Source organism: Lonchura striata, chromosome 26, assembly GCF_050655825.1.
Source record: "Lonchura striata isolate lonStrDom1 chromosome 26, ASM5065582v1, whole genome shotgun sequence".
Lineage (NCBI taxonomy): Eukaryota > Metazoa > Chordata > Aves > Passeriformes > Estrildidae > Lonchura > Lonchura striata.
Window position 1 is genome coordinate 1,023,380 of NC_140728.1, and position 19,053 is coordinate 1,042,432.

The window sequence follows — 19,053 nt, forward strand, 5'->3', positions numbered from 1 at the left end:
TGAGACAAATGGAAAAGATTTTTAATTTCACTTTGGTGCAAGTTTATTTATTTTGTACACTATCCATCCATACACCTGTGATACAAATCTATGAACCTGCCACAAAGCATTAAAGCACAACATACCTATTATTTTGTAGACATTTGCATTTTTAGTCACCATCCAGCCCTTGTGAATCAGCAGTGACTTATCTTGCAGTTCTGTAAAAATGCAGATGTCTGGTAACCGTACATACACGAGGGAGGGGAGAAGAAAGATGTTCACTTTTAGAGAACATGGCTCAAATCTTCAGATTAAAAAAAAGTTACGTCCCTGGAAGAGCTGGGTCAGTAGGGAATTCTGTAAAGGATCCTGTAAACTCATTTTCTACAGCAAAATCTAAGCCTGCAGGCATCTGCTTTGTGGAGGCTGGGAATAAGAACACACGAGAACTCACTGTCTTGCACTTACTTTGTCTTGCAGCGCCATGAGCTCTTGGCAGGTTTAACAGACTTACTGGATACCTGGAGTGCTGGATACCGGTGAAGGAAACGCTCTGCACCCTCTCGTGGGGTAATAATAGGGCTTTTCCAGCTAGGAAGTTTTCCAGCCAGTGACTGAAAACAGCTATATTTCTGAGCCATGAATGGCTGAATTTAAATGACCTATTAAATGCAGCTACAACAGGAAGTTTATGTGGCAGGAAACACAAAACACAAAGACAACTATTTGTTCCACGGTTCCCTTTCAGGCTAGAAAACCTGTTAACTTTGAAAGCCCTAAAAAATCTTCTCTGGTTTAAAAACCATCTACTTGGCATAGGACCATATTTGTTTTTTTGCACATGAATTTTTCATACACCTCCTTCTTTCTGCATTAAGCATTCTGCATTTCTTTGCCAATCTTGTAGCTGAGGATTTTGTTCCAGTCAATCTTGGTGCGGGTGACGGGCAGCTGCCGGCGTAAGGCTTTGAAGGTGGTGTCTGACATAGTCTGGTAATTTTCACTGATTGCTGTCTGCAAGGGCAAGCAGATTTGGTTAGGGCACACATAAAACACTATGAGAAAGCTCAACTTGGTGTGTTAAAGCCACAAACTCCCTTCTGTAAGGTGTAATGCACACGATTAACTAAATTAATAATGCAGTCATTAGTGTGTATACAAGTCAAAGGCTTTCTATTCACCTCTCCTGTATTGTAGCAGCACCTCCTTAGGTCTTTCACTGACTTACCTCTTTCCAGTCTCCTTGCACAGAGGCTGGGACAATGTAAAAGCTGTTGCACAAGTTTCCTCCTCAGAATTTTTAACTGTCACAGAGGAAACTAGATTGACACACCCACTCCCCTCCCATGCATGTTCCAGGTATCATTTGTAACCCTTTAAAAAAACCATACAGCAAAACTGATAGCAAATTACAACACAGCTTTATAACTTTACAGCTTTATAACTCTATTTTTTTAAACAAATACTGCTGTCCTTTTCTAAGTAATTCTTACAGGCAATACCAGATTCAGCCAGGAACAGAATTAGAGGTCAGTTTTCCATTTTTCCATTAACTGCAAATGGAGACTGATACGATTCTGTTCTATTTAACTACCACTGATCTTACCTGATACTCGTTCTCTGCATTTTCTATGATCTTAATAAAATCCTTAGCAGTTTGGACATCACTCTGCAAAGGAAAAAAAAAAGTTGCATGTTTAAGAGCAATTTACATAAGCTACACAACAGATTTCTTCTCAAATGATAGGGTAAGTATAGATAAAGTAGGTAATATCAGCAGCTTGTGCCTTGAGGCTGTCTGGGTTCCCTTCACTTACTACATACTGGCCAGAGCTTGTATTCCAAACTGGAACAGAGCTGCACCCTAGTGAGCAAAAAGGAACTGGACCTTCATGTAAAATGAGTCACTTTGCAGCTGCTGCGTCCCCTACCATACTGGCAGATCTCTCTTACTTGTGAGGATGCTGGACTCCAGGACGGTTTGGGTGGACGGAGACGAGAGATCTCTGAAGGCTGCTCTTAGAATATCTGGTTTATTAGAAAGGGTGAGAGGCCCTGCTTGGAGTCACCAGATGTGACCTGTGGCAGACCCTAGGGAGTGGGGGAAGGGAGAGGCAAGGGGTAGGGGGAGATAAGAGAGGATCCCAAGAGGGAGAGGATGTTCCAGGAGAGGGGCAATTCCAAGAGAACAGAAGTTCCAAGAGAGTGTCTGGCTCCTCAGGGACTCCTTGTCAGGGGGTTCAAGGTGGGCTGGAACAAGACTTAGGCCAATGGGGTCACAGACTCCTGATGCTTCAGGGGAGGGTTACAGGTGTGGGATGAGCCACACATTGGGGTGAGATCCAACAGTTCATCTGACCCTTGGACCTACCTCTAGGTAAGGGCATTGTTCAAGCAGAAGGGGGGATTGCCTTCATCCTGGCTGTACTATTGTTTTCTAGTTGTTTGGTAACTAAGGTTTGGTATCTCAAAACTTGTTACCATCTCAATCTCTGTATTTTCTAAATCTTTTGCCAGGCAGTCATATTTATAAGGCTTTCCTATTTCATTTTCCCCAACACTTACTGTTTCTTTCCCTTGTGCAAAATAGAAAAGCATATTCTGTCCTTTTTAACCCTAGCTTCCAAGAGAAGCTTTCCAATAGAGACTTTCTAATATGACTGAATTTTAAGCAATTGTGAATCTGGAATTCCTACCTGACTCTAAACACAATATTGACTGTTCACTCTAAAATTACTTTAAAATCAAGAGAATGCAGTCATAGCAGTGCATGCTTCATGAGCTGTTAAAGGAATGCAAACAGTTGCTTATCATGTAGATTTTTTAGCATACTTACTGACACCTGTACAGAGTCCTGAATGTCTTTGTGACTAACCAGCTGGACGTTGCCATCTTCATAGTAATGGACCTGGACAAAAAGACAGATTGCAGGTTTTATTATGACCACTCACTCCAGAATTCCTGAACCCCCAAATGCTACTAAAATGGTGCAACAGATCATTGTGCCAGTGTTCTCTGCTTACACAGAGACTAATAGCAGGATGGATTTTCTAAAAGGTTTCATTCTTTGTCAAGACTGTTCAAGATTATGTTAATTAGTAAATACCTAGAGCTGAGGTAAGAGCAATTATAAAAGACTCAAGGTAGAGGTTTTAGTCCTATAAAGTGAAGCAAAGTGGAGGCCTATAGGGTAATGCTATATAATAAACTACAGGCCAGATCTGAGACTATTCCTGAAATACTAGATTTAAGAATTACTTTCTTGAATTGTTTAGTTTAATAACATCCTGACTTGAGAAGTTCATCTCTAGTGCATTTCAGCATCTCATTCTGAGCCAAATGCATTTGTGTAAGAGAAGCACAATGCAGCTTCTCCTGTTACTGCCAGGAAAAATAAATAACTCACCTGGATTTTGAGCACTGCAGCCACTTGAGCTGTTGGTGGTGTGATGGTAAACTTCCATTCTGATCTCCAACGCCCATTCCTAAAAGCAATCAAAGCATGAAAAAGCTATTTCCAAGAAGCTCTAACAGCAAAAAGAACAAAATTAACAACCAAGTTTTTTCTGATGTTGTCTTATCAGCAATACTACATGGGATTTAGTGCTTTAGATGGCATGGAGCTAAATTTCTGCAGCCTAGCTGACTATATTTGGTACAAAAAAGCTCCAGAGATGTAAAAGAGTATCTAGCTATATTAGCTCTGCTAATGCCTTTCCTCTGGAGAGGTCACAGGAAGAGTTTTGCTAAGTGCCAAGGGGGCTGCAAGGAAAACAGACTACAGAAGGAAAAGAACTTGGGAAGCCCAAAACTCCCTGTCCTTCAGACCGTGTCAGAGCTAGAGGATGGGTTGGTTTGAGGAACCAGGCAAAGGAAGAAAACACACTGTGTTGAAATAGTCTTACCAGAAGTTTTTGGGCTGAAACTGGTGGCTCTCAATACAGGCAATAATTGTCTGCTGTCCATCTATAGATTTACCATAAACCTGTATTTAGAAAAAGAGTTAAAAAGGCCCAAGAGCTAAGGAATGCCATTCTTAATCTTTATTCTTGGCAGCAGGGTACAGGCTGCTGTGGTGGTACCTCACTGGGAACATGCACCACAAGTTACATTGTCCAACACCTCCCCTGGCAGGCATTTTATTATGGATGGGTGTGAAGGTGCTTGGCAGTCATGCCTATGGAAAAGGTCTAATTCATCTTTACCTCTGCGTGCATACCAAGACAGTTGCACCCTCTTTGGAACTCGTCATTCCAAAGTTAGCCAAAATGCTAGTGAGGATGGAGAACTCCAACAGCTCTGCCCTGCAGGCTGCTCTGGGACTGACTGACTCAGAGCTATACACTTTCAGGGCAACAAGCCGGATACTCAACAGTGCAGAAGCCATTGGGGTAATGATCTTTGACGTAGGCTCTCAGTGCACTGTCACAGGCATCTCTCCACTGTTTTAATGCCGATTCTGTGTCCTCGGGCTGGGGATCACTTGCTTCTTTCCTTAAGTGATCAAACTTAAAAGAAAGCTTGTTCCTTGGGTCTAAAAATCTGCCGTTGCCCAGATCACCATGTTCTGTGATTAAGACCTGGAATAGAAGTTAAAATTATGATACATTTAGGCTGATATAGATATGTTATTTTGCATTTTTCCTGACTTGCATATCAGTGTTACAATAGGTTCTTTCATTGAGCTATAAGGTCACAAAGAAAAGCAAGACTTTTCGGTAATAATTTAAATTAGTAGTTGTTGTGAGGCTGAAGGTAGCTCTCTGCTCTCCACAGCAATACTGCACTTAGACTTCTATCCCAGAAAAGGCTGAAGTATAATAATGTATATATTTGGCTTAAAATTGGGTATCCTTACAATAGAAGCAGGTTGCTTTGCCTTTAAAGTTATTTTAGCTGTTTTCCTTCTCTGTTCTAAAGGAGAGACTTTTACTCCAAAATCTACCACTTATTGCCATGTTCCATGTTTTGTAATAGCTTTACATCTGGGCAAGAAGGGTACATAGATGTAACTACTTCTAAAATACGCCAGCTAAAGCAGACACCAAAGCAGCATTGCACATTCCCTTCTTTTTTAATTTTTCACTTTAATTCTCTGGATTCCCAAATATTGACTTTATTGGGGTGGGGTTTTTAGGTTTTTTTTGCAGGTTGTACTGTAACTTTCTCATCAAAGCTATTTCTATGAATAGCCCTCTTAATATATGCCTCCCATTTCCCATAAACATATCTGGGACACTAGAAAAGCTGGGTCAGAGCTTGGCTCAGAGAACAGAGCAGATGGTCAGGATGCTTTCTGGCTTCTCTACAACTTGCTGTTTGTTCTAAAAAAAAAATTTAAAAACCCCTGAAATAACTTGTTTTGCTGGCATAGACTGGATAATATTAGGTATAATCACTACACCAAATCAATTATTTAGTATAAACAAAGATAAAGTTTTTTAGGGTAGCTGGGAATGGATTAAAATTGCAGAAAATAAACCAAACCAACTATTAAGAATCTATTATCAATTGTCAGTAGGAACTGTAGGCAAGTAGCAACATAAGGATTTGTAAGTGAGCTTTAAATAGACAGTAATCTTTAATCACTCATACTCTTAAGTAAAATTCCAGTGACTTCAGCATGGAACTTTAAGGAACAATGAATTGGATTTACTAAGTAGTACAACACAGAACTTAAAAGAAAATACCTTGGTTATGTCTTGTTCTTACAGAAGAAAGTTTGTCATAGTGATATGTGGGGGAAGGAGGAGGGTGGTACCTTGTGAGGAGAATGAGTGAGTCAGCTGATGGTGATGTTGACTTGTGAGCCAGCATTCTGCTGAAACATTTTTATTGCTTTTTCACAGTGCAGTAACACAAACCTCAAGTGTACAAGGTTTCCTCTCACCTGATCGTCGTACCCTTCTATCTTCACCGGAGTGAACTGGTCCATGTTGTACTGTGCAAAGGCACTGTTGAGGATCAAAGGAACATGAACTTTAGCTGTACATGCACATTTATTCTGGCTCAAGGGTAAGTACGCTGTGTGATTATATTACAGCAAACATCAGCTTCATGGGCAAACATACACACAAGCACTGTTAAAGATTTTCCAATACCTTTTACCATAGATAGCTATAAACCCCAGGTCTAAAAGCAGGTTAGCTTAGTGATGGCCAGGGAAATAGAGTTCAAAAGTAGAACAGCAGATAGCCTGGGGAAATGTGAGCAAGCCAAGGCAAAACAGGAACACCCACCTACGATTTAGACAGCAGCAAGGTAAACGAACTTGCTGACTGACATGTCACCTAGCTTGAAATATATCTTATCATCCAAAAGCCTGTATGTGTAATTTTTAAGCACCTTCTGATGAAGATGTGAAAGTAAACAACAAATTTTGAAAACTTTTTATTGAGGACAGTTCTTTTTCTAAACTTAGGCTATGGATTAATCAGTATTTCAGGCTTCACTTACTTTATAAATCAGATGATTCAACATGATCAGACATTTCTGCTGCTGCAGCGTTAAACTTTTTGGCCGAATGCCTTCCTGTCAGTTTTACACAGCACAAATTCAAATTTAGGGCTTTAAAAAGAAATCATCCACACCTTTCATTATGTATTGTGTTAGCTGGGCTAAGGCATTACATAAGATGACTCTGAATACATCAAATGGTTTTCTTTGTCACAGAATGATGGGTTATAAGAAAACAAAAGGGTATCTGATGGAAATCTGACTTGTGTTTGACATCTTAGTACTTACTGTGCTGCTCCTTCCCTGAGAAGATTGTCGTTGTTAAGTAATAACCGGACATCTGGAGGAGAAAGGGTTCAGGTGTGTTACTGGATTTTTTCATCAAATGTTTCTCTTTATGCACTGTATTTTCAACTGTACAAATGCAAACATTAAAGATGAAATAATTTCATTAGGCAGAAGTAGTCCAGAAGGACTGCATGCTTTCCCTTAAAAGAAGTATGGTGTGACACAGCCTTAGATTTTTATAATAGATAAAATGTGAAGAAAACACCACAGATCATTTTTCCCTTAATTGCTTACCATTGAATACTTCATTGAACTCTCCAGGGGGTGCATGAGTGATGAATTTTGCAGCTATACGCACCTACAATGAAGCAGAAAAGTAATTAAAGACAAAAGATAACTTACTGAGTTCATACATATTGAAGTCATTCATCAACAAAACCAACTCTAAAGTGACAAAAGGTGGCAGATTTTAGGGAGAAATCTAGGCAAGCATTGTCAAGGTAGAAATAGTCTTGTAAGACTGTTCAAAGCAAGGCTGGACAGCGCTTGGAGCAACCTGGTCTAGTGGAAAGCATCCTTGCCCATGGCAAGGGGTGGAACTGGTTGATCTTCAAGGTCCCTTTCAACCCAAACCATTCTGGGTTTCTATGAAGGCACATGGAACTGTCATGATGAAGGCATCAATAACTGAAAAAGCCAACTCTCAATGTCCAGAAACTCTGAATCTGGAAAAGAACAGCCCCGTCTCTTCTAAAAGTGTAATAAAACTGCAATGTGCTCCGAAATCCAATATACATGTCTTGCACTGTTAGAATTTAGGTGGTCCAGATATTGGTTCTGTTGGAATTGGTAAGAGTTTATGGTTTTCATTATAAAATTTTTTATGGCTTTTACAAGACCAAATGGAATAGAGAGATCTTGGAAGAAATGAAAAAGGAAATGTCACAAAATTAAACTTCTCCCTTAGAATAACAAAAACGTCCCATTTCCTCTGACAGCTGACATTTCCAGCTAACAAAGCTGACCAATGAGCCTCTCTGGTCTAACAAGAAATTTATTGAAATTGACTGTAGAATTGCTCATTACAACTCTGATTACTTTCTACTTTTCATTTTGAGCAGCAAAACAAAGAACTGTGTATACATATGTAACGGCTTCACCTGAGTTATCACCAGAGCTGGAAATAACTCAGTTCTCTCAAGAGTCTTCCCTGTTTTAATTAATTAATTTAATTGTATTGTTTGTCACATAATTATTTAAAGCAAGCCACAAAAAGAAATAAACACTTTTCTAAACAAAAGGTAATTGCCTTATTCCAACAGGATCAAGTAACAACTCTGCCTTAACTGGATTGAGCTTCAGATAAAAACAGACTGTCTTCCAAATTAGCAATGATTTTGAAAAATAGATATACATTATTTGTGCCTGAAGAAATTAAGCAATACAAAGAAAACATTAAAAAGACAGTATCTTGTGTAATTGATATGACGCAGGACATAAAACCATTTTCTCTTAATCTTCTGGTTTGAGGTTGGTAAGTATATAGCAATTCTAAAAATGGAGCTCTTAAACTCTTTGAAAACTTTCCCTATTTAAAGAGCTGTAATTAGGACAGATTGCTGCCACAATATTGTTGAATTTCACTGTCAGAAATTTGGATGGTGATGAAGGGAGCTGGCAGTAGTTCAGAGAGACCCTGCAGCTCTATGTCCTCAGTGGACTTTGCTCAGAGTCTGCCCCAGAAGGCTGGAAGGTTTCTGAAGGGACATGATGTGCTTTTCTGAGCAAATACAACTGTGAGCACAGCACAGAACATCACTGTGCTAAAGCTCTCTCAAGTATCTACTACTAATGCTGGGATGTCCTGCAAATTAACTCCCCGGATGAACAGATTCTCTTTTATAAGGTGCTTCAACATATGGCAGAAAAGCCTCTAAAATTCTATAAAATTTAATACCGTATAAATTTATGCAATGATGATGTGGCTGTGGAACATGAAACCCTTGCAAAAGGGGACACTGTTCTAGTAGGCTGAAGTTTAGATCAATGGATTCTCATAAGGAAATCCTTATGGGAAAAACAACCAAACAGAAAAAAAAACCAAGTGTTTAGTGAGAGATTTTTACAATCTTCCACAAGTTCTCTCACTTGGAAGGATGAACAAAATTAAGTCCACACAGAAAGGCCTCTGCACTTCAATCAAATGTTATTACAAAGCCAGTTCTGAACAAAACTGCAAGTGGAAACTGTTCATTTGGATAATTATCCCTTGCCCTGCCTCTCACAGAGCAATAAAATACAAAACATTTCAGTCAAACTATTGAAATCAGGGGTGCAGGAAACAGGCTGGGGAGCAATTAATTTGCAATGTCAAGCACTTGGATGGTTGCTGGTTTTCAGAGCTGGTTGCTTGGAGGGCGGTGTCAGGATGCTCCTCTGCAGAAACACCAAAATAGGACTTTCTGCAACCTGCCCCATTTCCTGGCCCCCGGGGCCATTTCAGGTGTCACTTCAGCTCTGCAGCATCGACTTCCTGCTTCTAAAATGGGGAAAGCGTCTGAGGGGAAGGGAGGCTGCTCGGCCGTTAGCTTAAACCAGCAAAACAGCAGCAGAATAAACTTGAGCAAAACGGGAGATTTCAGAGAAAATCACAGAATCCCAGACTGGTTGGGTTGGAAGGGACCTCAAAGCTCACCCAGCGCCCCCCTACCATGGCAGGGACACTTTCCACTGTCCCAGGTGCTCCCAGCCCTGTCCAACCTGGCCTTGGGCACTTCCAGGGATCCAGGGGCAGCCACAGCTGCTCTGTGCCAGGGCTGCCCACCCTGCCAGGGAACGATTCCTGCCCAAAATCCCATCCAGCCCTGCCCTCTGGCAGTGGCAAGCCATGCCCCCCGTCCTGTCACTGCAGGCCTTGTCCCAAGTCCCTCCCAGCTCTCCTGAGTCCCTTTAGGGGCTGGAAGGGGATCTAAAGTCTCCCTGGAGCTTTCTCTTCTCTGGACTGGACACCCCCAGCTCTCCCAACCTGTCTGAGAAATTAATCTCTTACCTAAAACACGCCCAAAGAGAATAAAACAGTGAAGCTTGGAGGACAGAAGGATTTAATTTTGTTGCTCAGTTGACATATTTGGGCTTTTTGCTTTACTGTAAAGTACTGGTAAACTCAAACTTAAAAAAATAACATATATAAAGTTCTAGACTCATCTGAATAGTCACATACTAGAGTAAGTCTTTGCTGCATGTTTCTCTTTCAGATCCTCCTTTAAGGTTATCCTTCTCTGCCTGTGTGGGGCGTGGAGTTACTTGAAATTGAATGTTCTAAAGGCCATATCAATTCTGCTCTGGAATACTTACTTCAGACAACATCACCTAAAATACTGACTAATAGGTGAATTGCACCTCTAAAACCCTGCTTGTTTCACAAATAATTTCACTGAAATGGAGCTGAAAACACAGTTTGAGGGAAAAATGAAAGCAAACGCTGGACTTGTAGGATCCTTGAAGATCCACGAGCCTGAACAACTCCTCCAGAATATTAAGAGGCAAAGCACACACTAAGTGTAACACTTCTATGTGTAAGGAAGAGTAACAGTGCATTTTTAAACTACTATGTGTAAGCAACAGTATACTACCTAGAAGAGAACCTGCAGTATGCAACTTTTCCACATTCCAACACAAAACGAACAAACTGCCCATTTCCCCCTTTCCTAAACTAATTACGGCTCTATTTGCTCCACCTTAGTCCTTTCCGTCCAGTATAATTCTCAGGATCTGCATCAAAGTTCCTGGCAGCAGCTGGGGTGGGCAGAAAACGCAACAACACGCTCAGAGGGTGCTTAGGAAGTGAAGAGGTTGCAAAGCACCTTACAGACACACTGGTTCCTTTGCTGATTTGGGAAAAGCAGCGCAGAAAATACATTTTCACAAAATCATTTTAGTTGGGAAAGACCTTCAAGATCACCAAGCGATCCAGCTGTGACTGACTCCCACCTTGTCAACACAACCAGGGCACTAGGCGTCACATCCAGTCCTTCCTTGACCCTGACCAGGGATGGGGATTCCAGCACCTCCCTGGGCAGCCCCTTCCAATGGCTAATCGCCCTTTCTGTTAAGAAGCTCCTCCTGATGTCCAGCCTAAACCTCCTCTGCTTTAGGTTGAGACTGAGTCCATTTTCATGCACAATGAGTGGCCAAGCCGCATCGGCTGCACCGAGGCAAGAAGGACATCGGGAGGCAAGGAGGGCATCGGGAGGCAAGGAGGGCATCGGGAGGCAAGGAGGGCATCGGGAGGCAAGGAGGGCATCGGGAGGCACAGTGCTGCGCTGGTAAGGAACGGCCGGTCCTTCAGCCGGGTGGCGGCGGCCCGGTGGTCTCGGGAGCCCGCCCGCCCCGAGGCACTCGCAGGCCGGCACATCGGCACCAGGCCAGCTTGCCCGCACTCCGTACCCACTGCCTCCCCGGGGACAGCGGCGCAGGCCCGCAGCGGAGGCGGCCAGCCCTTCCTTTACCTTCTCCTCGTCCGACACCCGCTCCTCCAGGTCCGCCATCTTGGCAGCTGTGTGCCCGGCCCCGCGCGGCGCATGCCGGGAACGCCGGCCGGCAGGCAGGCGGTACGCGCTGCTGGCGCCATCTTAACTGCGGGCAGACGCCGCGTGGCCGCCATCGTAGAAACGGGTGGGTTCTCGCCGTACCGGCTGGCAGGGCCGCCGTCTTCCAGAGCCGCTTGGGCTCCCGCTCATCGTGTGGGAGCAGCGGTGATGGACTCGACGAACAGGCTGCCCACAGGAGCCCCGCCCTGCTCGTCCCGGTGTGCCCGGTGGGCTGAGACGGCCGGGTGCCGTAACCGGAAGCGCGGCCGCCGACATGTTATCTGAGGGCAGACGCCGTGCTGCCACCATAACAGGAACGGGCAGGCTTTTCGCTGCCGGGAACACGGCGCTGGCGGAGCCCCGGGGCCTCCGGGGCTCCCGGTGCGGTGTGGAGGACGAGCGCTACCTCCGCGCTTGTCCCTGGAGCGGCAGCGATGGGGCCGGTGAGCGGGCTGCCCGCGCCGGCGGAGCCCCGCCCCGATGCGTGTCCCGCCCCGTCCCGGCGTGCCCGGCCGGCGGTGATGGCGGAGGGCAGCGGCGGCAGCGGCGGCAGCGGCCGGGGGCCGCCGTGCCCCGGGGCGGCCTCGGCGTTCCGGCGCTGGGAGCAGCTGCGGCGGCGGGCTGCGACGCCCTGGGCCCGCGGGCTGCTGGCCGCGGCCGCCGGGCTCGGGCTCCTGTACGCGGTGCTGCGGGTGCCGCTGCGCCTCCGGGACGGGCTGGCGGCCGGTGAGGGCGGCGCGGCGGGGGAGGTGGACCCTGCCCGTGGGGCCGGGGCAGGCTCGGCCCGGCCGTCCCGAGCTGTGTCCGGGCTGTCCCGGGAATCCGGCGGCACCGGGGCAGGACACGGCTGTGTCCCGTCTGCGACCCTTTCCGGAGGAACGCCGCGGGGCTGGAGTCTGTCCAGAGAAAGAGACGGGTTTGGGGCAGCAGGAACGGCTGAGGGAGCTGGGAAGGGGCTGGAGAACTCCTGAGGGAGCTGGGAAGGGGCTCAGCCTGGAGCAAAGGCGGCTCAGGGCGACCTTGTGGCTCTGCACAACTGAAGGGAGGGGACAGCCGGGGGGGTCGGGCTCTGCTCCAGGGAACAGGACAGGGCAAACCTCCGGCTGTGCCAGGGGACGTTCTTGTTGGATATCGGGGAATTTCTTCATGAAAGGGGTGGTCGGGCTTTGGAATAGGCTGCCCAGGGAGGCGGTAGAGTCCCCACCCATCGTGGTACCCAGGGAGCAGCTGGACCTGGCACTCGGTGCTCTGGTCTTCTTGGTATCATGGGCATTGGTCACAGGTTGGACTCGGTATGGTCTTTTCCAGAGTAATCCATATTCTGATTCTGTGAGTCTGTCCCAGCCGTGCCTGTGGGCAGGTTGTGCATCCCCCCTTCACTCGGTGGCACACTGAGCTTGTCACCTAACCCCGCGGTTAGGGACACGGCCGGGGACCGGGCAGTGCTGGGGCAGCTGGAAGTAGCCAACACGCTGTCCCAGTGCTGCTGCGTGCTCCCGCCTGGGCTCTGTCAGCTGCACCTGCAGCCCTGCCCTGGCCGCTGCTGTCCCTGCACTGGTGCCAGGTGATGTGCAGTTCGAGTCCAAGCCATGGGCAGAGCACCACTAGATAATTGCATTCTCTGCACTGTGCGCTCCATAGCAGGAGGGAGAGCTCTGTGGAGTACGTATGTTAGCACTGAATACAAATTTACATCAGAATAGATGATTCTGCCTTAAAGTGAAATAATATATTAAATTGGCTTGTGGTTCACCAGCCATTGTATGGATGAAACCATAATACGCTTTGTCTAGAAATGTGCAGTGATTGTTTTTTTAGTGGGATATAAAAATTGGCTGTCGCAGGTAGATACAAACAAGATAATACGTGGTGAGGATTCCCCTAACAGTGTAGCATTATAAAGCTACTAGGGCTATAGTGTACTATGTATTTGCATGATAATTGGCATTCTTTAATAGACAAGCTATTTATCTTTTTCAATTCTACTTACTAAGTATTTCATTTTGTTTCTCTTAACAGTGACTGTGTTCTTAAGCACTTTGACTCCAAAATTCTACTTTGCCCTTACAGTAACTTCATCTTTTATATCTGGACTGATATTTGTAAGTAGTCAACTTCTTTCTTTTTCTTAAACCATTTTAGCACCTCTCAGATGACTTTATGAGGGGTAAAGGGAATGGATATCAGACTCTAGAGGGTGCCTTTGTTCTGGGAAGGAACTTCTCTGATGTATTGTTGCAACTCTTTTGCTGTGTGTGTTGTTTGTTGGGACTGTATGAGTCTGAGAAGGAATGCTGGAATGGTTTAGCTCCCCTGGCTGGCTCCCCTGGGGTCTGTCACTGGTCACCAGAGAGGGGAGAGCACAGGATCCAGCTTGGTCCAGGGCTGACAGTGTGGTGTAGTCCTTGAGAGCTTGTGATAAGCCAGTATTTTAAATAACTTCAAAAAGAGATGGTAATATTTTTGGCCCAGAATTTCTGCTAAGTGACTTTCATTGCTGTTAACTTAGCTTTGTGTCTTTGTTAGCCTCTCTCTTTGTGGTTAGCAGGACATCTCAGTTTAATGGACCATTTTATCCTTTATTCTTTTAGAGTATTTTTGTGAAATGAAAAAACTACGTAATGTTTTTTTTACTCTGTTCACAGTTTCCCTATACAGGTACTTCTGACAGGGTTCTTGAGTTACCTTAGTGACTTTGAGAGGGAGGAACATAACATTTGACAAAAATTTTGCTGTTTTTTTCCCAGTCACTTTCACGTTCTGTGAGTGATCCTGCATGACAAGCCAAGCCAAACTAGATTATTAGTGTTACTCTGTGTGGAGATAAGTTCCATCCCTGATCATTTGCAAGGGAATGCACTCGCTGTGAACACTCTTCCTCCCTTGTGTTTGCTGGGAGGGTGTCACCTGAGGAACTTTCTGGTGCTTTTTTCTCCTGTGACAGGTGTTTGAGTGGTGGCATTTCCGCAAATACGGCACATCGTTCATTGAGCAGGTTTCTGTGAGCCACTTGAGGCCCCTCATTGGGGGTGCAGAGAGCAGCCCCCCAGCCCCAGCAGCTTTCTCGGCGGGGGAGAATGACACCAGCAGGCAGAACATGCCAGGTGATTCCTGATGTGTCCCAGCAGCTTTCCTTAAGCTTTGAGGTGCCTTTTAATGGCTTTGGCTCTGCATTAGTGCTTGTAAAAAATGGACAAAGCCTACATCTTACAAAATGTTTTGTTAGTAGTGGTAAAAATAAACTAAATAAAAAGGTTTTTTTGTTCTAAACCATTCATTGTTAATGATATGATTTAGAAAATGTTACATGTTTAGCTAAAACCGTTTCAGTAACTTTAGTTATTTACTGTTCTAAATATGTGCAAGATAAATATTGCATGAGTGTATATACATTGCTTAATCTTCCTGCCCTGTGCTTTTGTACCTCAGCAATGTTGGGGAGCAAAAATATTTATGGAATAGTAGAAGTTTATGAAGATGATGATTGCATAATAATAAAATTAAAGCAGCTTTTGAAAACACAACTGCTTTTGCATTACTGCATTTTAGTGTAAGGTAATATTTCCCATGCTTTTAATTTAAAAAATACTTTTATTTTGTTATTCCTCAGAGTGCAAAGTGTGGCGAAATCCTCTCAATCTTTTCAGAGGGGCAGAGTATAGCAGGTATTAATTATCTTGCTTTTCACTGCATATTTTTAAATTTAATCGGGGGCATGCATCTGACTTCTTCACAGAGCTTGCACTGGTAATGTCAGGAGACAGCTGGAGACCTGCAAGATTATAGGGGTGATTGATCCCAATCCTGTGTTTAAAAGGCACCAAGCCAAGCTTTGGCAGTTTCAATGTTAAGAACAAAAATATTACTGTAACATCAGGGCTTTTTGAGAGTAAAGTAGGGGAAAAAAAGCTTTATTCAGAGGTTGAGACAGTGATTCTCAATCTAAATTCTCTTTTATTAAACTATATTGTAAGTCTCCTAGTGTTAATTCATGAGAAAACTGCTTTCTAGGAAGCCAGTTCCCAAATTGTTTAGAACTTCACAGATTATTGAACAGTAGTACTTGAAACTTCGTATTAGCAGCTTTAGTCTTTTATTGCAGATTTTTTGCACTGGGCACATCAGATACCGCCTTGATATCAGCACTACTAATTACTAGGAATGCCTCTTACTGAAATCTGTTGTTTTAGGTACATGTGGGTGACTGGGAAGGAGCCTCTGACTTACTATGACATGAATTTGTCTGCTCAGGATCATCAGACCTTTTTCACATGTGACACGGATGCCCTTCGGCCTTCAGACACAGGTACTGGTGTCTGTGTAAGGTGTGGAAGTGTTGGACAGGGCCAAGCATGTGCTTTGAGTGAACTTGAAAGTAGTGCAAGTTACCATGTCAAATATTTTATGTCACCTTTCTCAACTACTAAAGAGGTTTAATAGATGTAGAGGATCAGAGAGTGGTTTGGGTTGGGAGGGACCTTAAAGCCCATCCAGTTCCACCCCCTGCCATGGGCAAGGGCACCTTCCAGTAGACCAGGCTGCTCCCAGCCCCCTGAAATTTAGTGTTTAGTGAAATTTAGTGGAAAGATGTTGTTTTATGTTGTGCATTCTTTACAACTTCAGTGTTGTCAGAGTCCTGATATTTTTTAAGTTCTCACACATTTTAAATAATTAACACAATATTGCAAACCTGGATTATATTCTCAACAGCCAAAACGTGGTCCCATTTAAACCTTAGTGATGAGTAGTGCAGTCTCCAGATATTTTTTCCTTGTGTTCCACATGTTTAGTGCAGAAAATGTTCTTTACCTGGTTATTGTCAGTGTGGGTGTGAATTATTCTCAAATTGTCACATTCCAGAGGTGTTCCTTGTCAGCTGGCTGTGACATGTTTGATATGAAAGATGTGTTTTTATTTCAAAAAAGGGAGTGAATTGTCTCGCTTGCTGAGCCAAGACTAATATTTTGTTTCCGAAAGAAAACTCAAATATTTTTCCACGTTATTCTTACTGGACAGCAGGAGGTTTTGTTCCAAAAGAAACATGTATAGATTCTTCAGTTTTCTTATCGTCCTTGAGATAGGCCAGATATAGAACTCCACGAATGTAAGGTTTTGGAGTTCCTTCAGAACTGGTTTTTAGTGTGAAAGTTAATAATCCTGCATAGAAAATGGCAGCTCTGAATGTGTTGTTTTCCTAGAAGTTGGTTTTCAGTTTGTGTTTTCCAGTTTTCCCAAATGGAAGCATGGTGGGGAATGGTTTAGAGTCACTGCATGGAAATAATTTTGAATTCAAGTTGTAGTTCAAAGGGTATTTTTGAATAGATTTCACCCTTTTTACTTGTTCCCTAGAACACTTTCTAATAAGCTGATAAATGTATATCTTGAATTGGTTTTGCCTTGTGATGCCACTCAAATGTGCTTTGTAAATTTTAAAAGAAATTGTTAACCCCTTATGATCTGACAGTTGTCTAAAAATAATCATGGAACAGAATCCCAGAATGTTTTGGGTTGGAAGGGACCTTAAAGCTCATCCACCTCCACCCCGTGGATAGGGACACCTTCCGCTATCCCAGGGTACTCCGAGCCCCAGTGTCCAGCCTGGCCTTGGACACATCCAGGGGCAGCCACAGCTGCTCTGGCCAACTTAATATTTCAGTAAAAAACTCTACCTGTGCAAGACACCACTTACTCCATCACTGTTTTCTTTGAAGTTCTGTTTGAAAGCTTAAATGAAAGTTCTTTGCAGGTCTATGGAAGAATCTGTGTTTAACAATTGCTCCTGCCAAGCTTTCAACAACTCTTGGGAAATGTTTCCAAAAATCTGTAGCATTTTAGAAATTGTACACCTGCCTGGTTATGTAAGCTGTTTCTGTGCTCTGTGTAGGAGTTCTGAAATGGGCAGTGAGGAATCTTCCTGGTGGTGTTGCTTTCTTAAACTATATTTGGGGTGTAATAAAGCTGTTGCAAGGTTTTGATGCTTGTGGTAGCAACAGGCTGAAATGAAAACACTTGTTTGTTCTTCCTTATAACAATCGTACAGCAAACAGGAATTTTCAGACTGGAAGGGAATGTTGATTAGAGCTGGCTCCAAGCAGCCAGTGTTGCCTCCTCTGGTTCCCAGGCTTTCACAGGTGTCCATGGCCCTCACCAGCCTTCCCCTGGTTTTTCTACAGTTATGCAGAAAGCATGGCGAGAGAGGAACCCGCAAGCCCGGATTAAAGCAGCATATCAAGCTCTAGAGTTGAACAATGAGTAAGTTTGTAAGTTCAGTTGCTGTATTTCTAGTGTGAAGGATTAAGTGGAAGGATACTGAGCACACTATCAGTTTCTTCATCTAGTAATTCACTTACAGCAAAGTTCTGAGTGTTTAAGGGGGATTCTACGGACTGGGAATTGCACATGGGGCTGTAGATTGCCCTGAAATATTGAACTGTTCTACTAAAAACATCTTTTGTGCAGCTTTTTTTCTTAAATTGCTGTGTTAGTGGCAATAACAAATGAGAAATTATGTTCAGGCATGGAATGGTCTTAATAGACTATAAGATCATGTATTTCAGAGATGGTATCACGGTAGAACTGTATTTGGAATTCACAGATGTCACTCTTGTAATGGAGTTAAAAATACTCTGTAGCATAAACCAAAGAATTTCACCTATAGCTGTGATCTGCTCTGCTATGTTGTCTTGTTATTTTTGTGTAAAGTGTTTCAAAACCCCTTGGTTTTTAAAAAGCAAACCAAACAAAGAAAAACCTTTCCAGACAATTACAGACCATTTTTACAGTTTCAAGGAGAAAATTTAACTTGCTTTAACATATTTTCCTTTGCTTTTGCTCCAAATGGGAAATGTATGTGTGATTTTTTTCTGCAAAATGGAAAAGATTTCTTTTTTCCTGTCACTCCCCCTTTGAACTCGTCAGTATTTTGGAATTTTAATACTGTCAATGCTTACATCTTAAACATAAGTGAATCTTGCCCATTTCTAACAGTTCTGTCACTTAATAAAAATACTAAACTTCATCTCTCAGGATAACTAGTAGGTTTTCTCTTTATTTCAGTTGTGCTACTGCATATGTCCTCTTGGCTGAAGAAGAAGCAACAACTATTGTGGATGCTGAGAAATATTTCAAACAGGCTCTGAAAGCAGGAGAAATGATCTACAGAAAATCTCAGAACTGCCATTCCCAGAGCCCCCAGCATGAAGCACAGCTGAGTAAGGACTTTGAATCACATAAGATTATAATTAGGAGAGGTAAGGATTGAGACTGATAGACTAATATTTTTTTGTCTTTGTAATCAGGAAGAGACACCAATGTGTTGGTGTATGTGAAAAGGAGACTAGCTATGTGTGCCAGGAAACTTGGAAGAATACGAGAAGCAGTAAAAATGATGAGAGATGTAAGTAAAAGTAAAAAAAAAAATGAGGTAACAACTGTTTGCAATCACATTTTCCTAAGTGATGGTTTTAAGTTCAGTTTTAGGCATCATAATTAATCTAATTGAATTCTTTTCCCATGAATTTGCACATGATTGAATGGGGCTTTGTGTAACCTGGTCTAGTAGGAGATGTCCCTGCCCTTCTGCTGTGGCAGGGGGTTGGAATGAGGTGAGCTGTGATTGCTTCCAACCCAAACCATTCTGTGATTTTATGAAATGATGCATTTCTTTTCATGCTGCTTCCCTGCCAGTTTCTAACACTCTGAGACAACAGAACATTAAAAAGCCCTAGATTATTTTACT

At 43.4% G+C, this 19,053-nt stretch overlaps 2 protein-coding genes across 6 annotated transcripts in view; one reads left to right on the forward strand and one right to left on the reverse strand.

Moving 5' to 3' along the window:
- Nucleotides 1-11,287, reverse strand: CAPZA1 (capping actin protein of muscle Z-line subunit alpha 1). Its single transcript, XM_021539505.3, has 10 exons — nt 11,235-11,287; nt 7,021-7,084; nt 6,727-6,778; nt 5,873-5,936; nt 4,356-4,562; nt 3,888-3,967; nt 3,389-3,467; nt 2,819-2,890; nt 1,589-1,651; nt 1-996 (listed from the first exon to the last, which is right to left on the reverse strand). The coding sequence occupies exons 1-10, from the start codon at nt 11,271-11,273 to the stop codon at nt 856-858; spliced, it is 861 nt and encodes a 286-aa protein (XP_021395180.1). The 5' UTR covers nt 11,274-11,287; the 3' UTR covers nt 1-855.
- Nucleotides 10,836-19,053, forward strand: part of ST7L (suppression of tumorigenicity 7 like) — a 26,186-nt gene continuing 17,968 nt past the window's right edge. For 2 of the 5 annotated variants that reach the window (XM_021539504.3, XM_077789093.2), the window contains exons 1-8: nt 11,812-12,041; nt 13,335-13,417; nt 14,260-14,419; nt 14,926-14,980; nt 15,506-15,621; nt 17,489-17,567; nt 18,372-18,526; nt 18,614-18,711. In XM_021539504.3, the coding sequence (XP_021395179.1) occupies nt 11,837-12,041; nt 13,335-13,417; nt 14,260-14,419; nt 14,926-14,980; nt 15,506-15,621; nt 17,489-17,567; nt 18,372-18,526; nt 18,614-18,711 (951 nt within the window). In that variant the 5' untranslated portion in view covers nt 11,812-11,836. Of the gene's footprint in view, nt 11,401-11,574; nt 11,759-11,811; nt 12,042-13,334; nt 13,418-14,259; nt 14,420-14,925; nt 14,981-15,505; nt 15,622-17,488; nt 17,568-18,371; nt 18,527-18,613; nt 18,712-19,053 lie in introns of those variants that run through there. The other 3 variants (XM_085561043.1, XM_085561041.1, XM_085561042.1) reach the window with 3 other exon arrangements.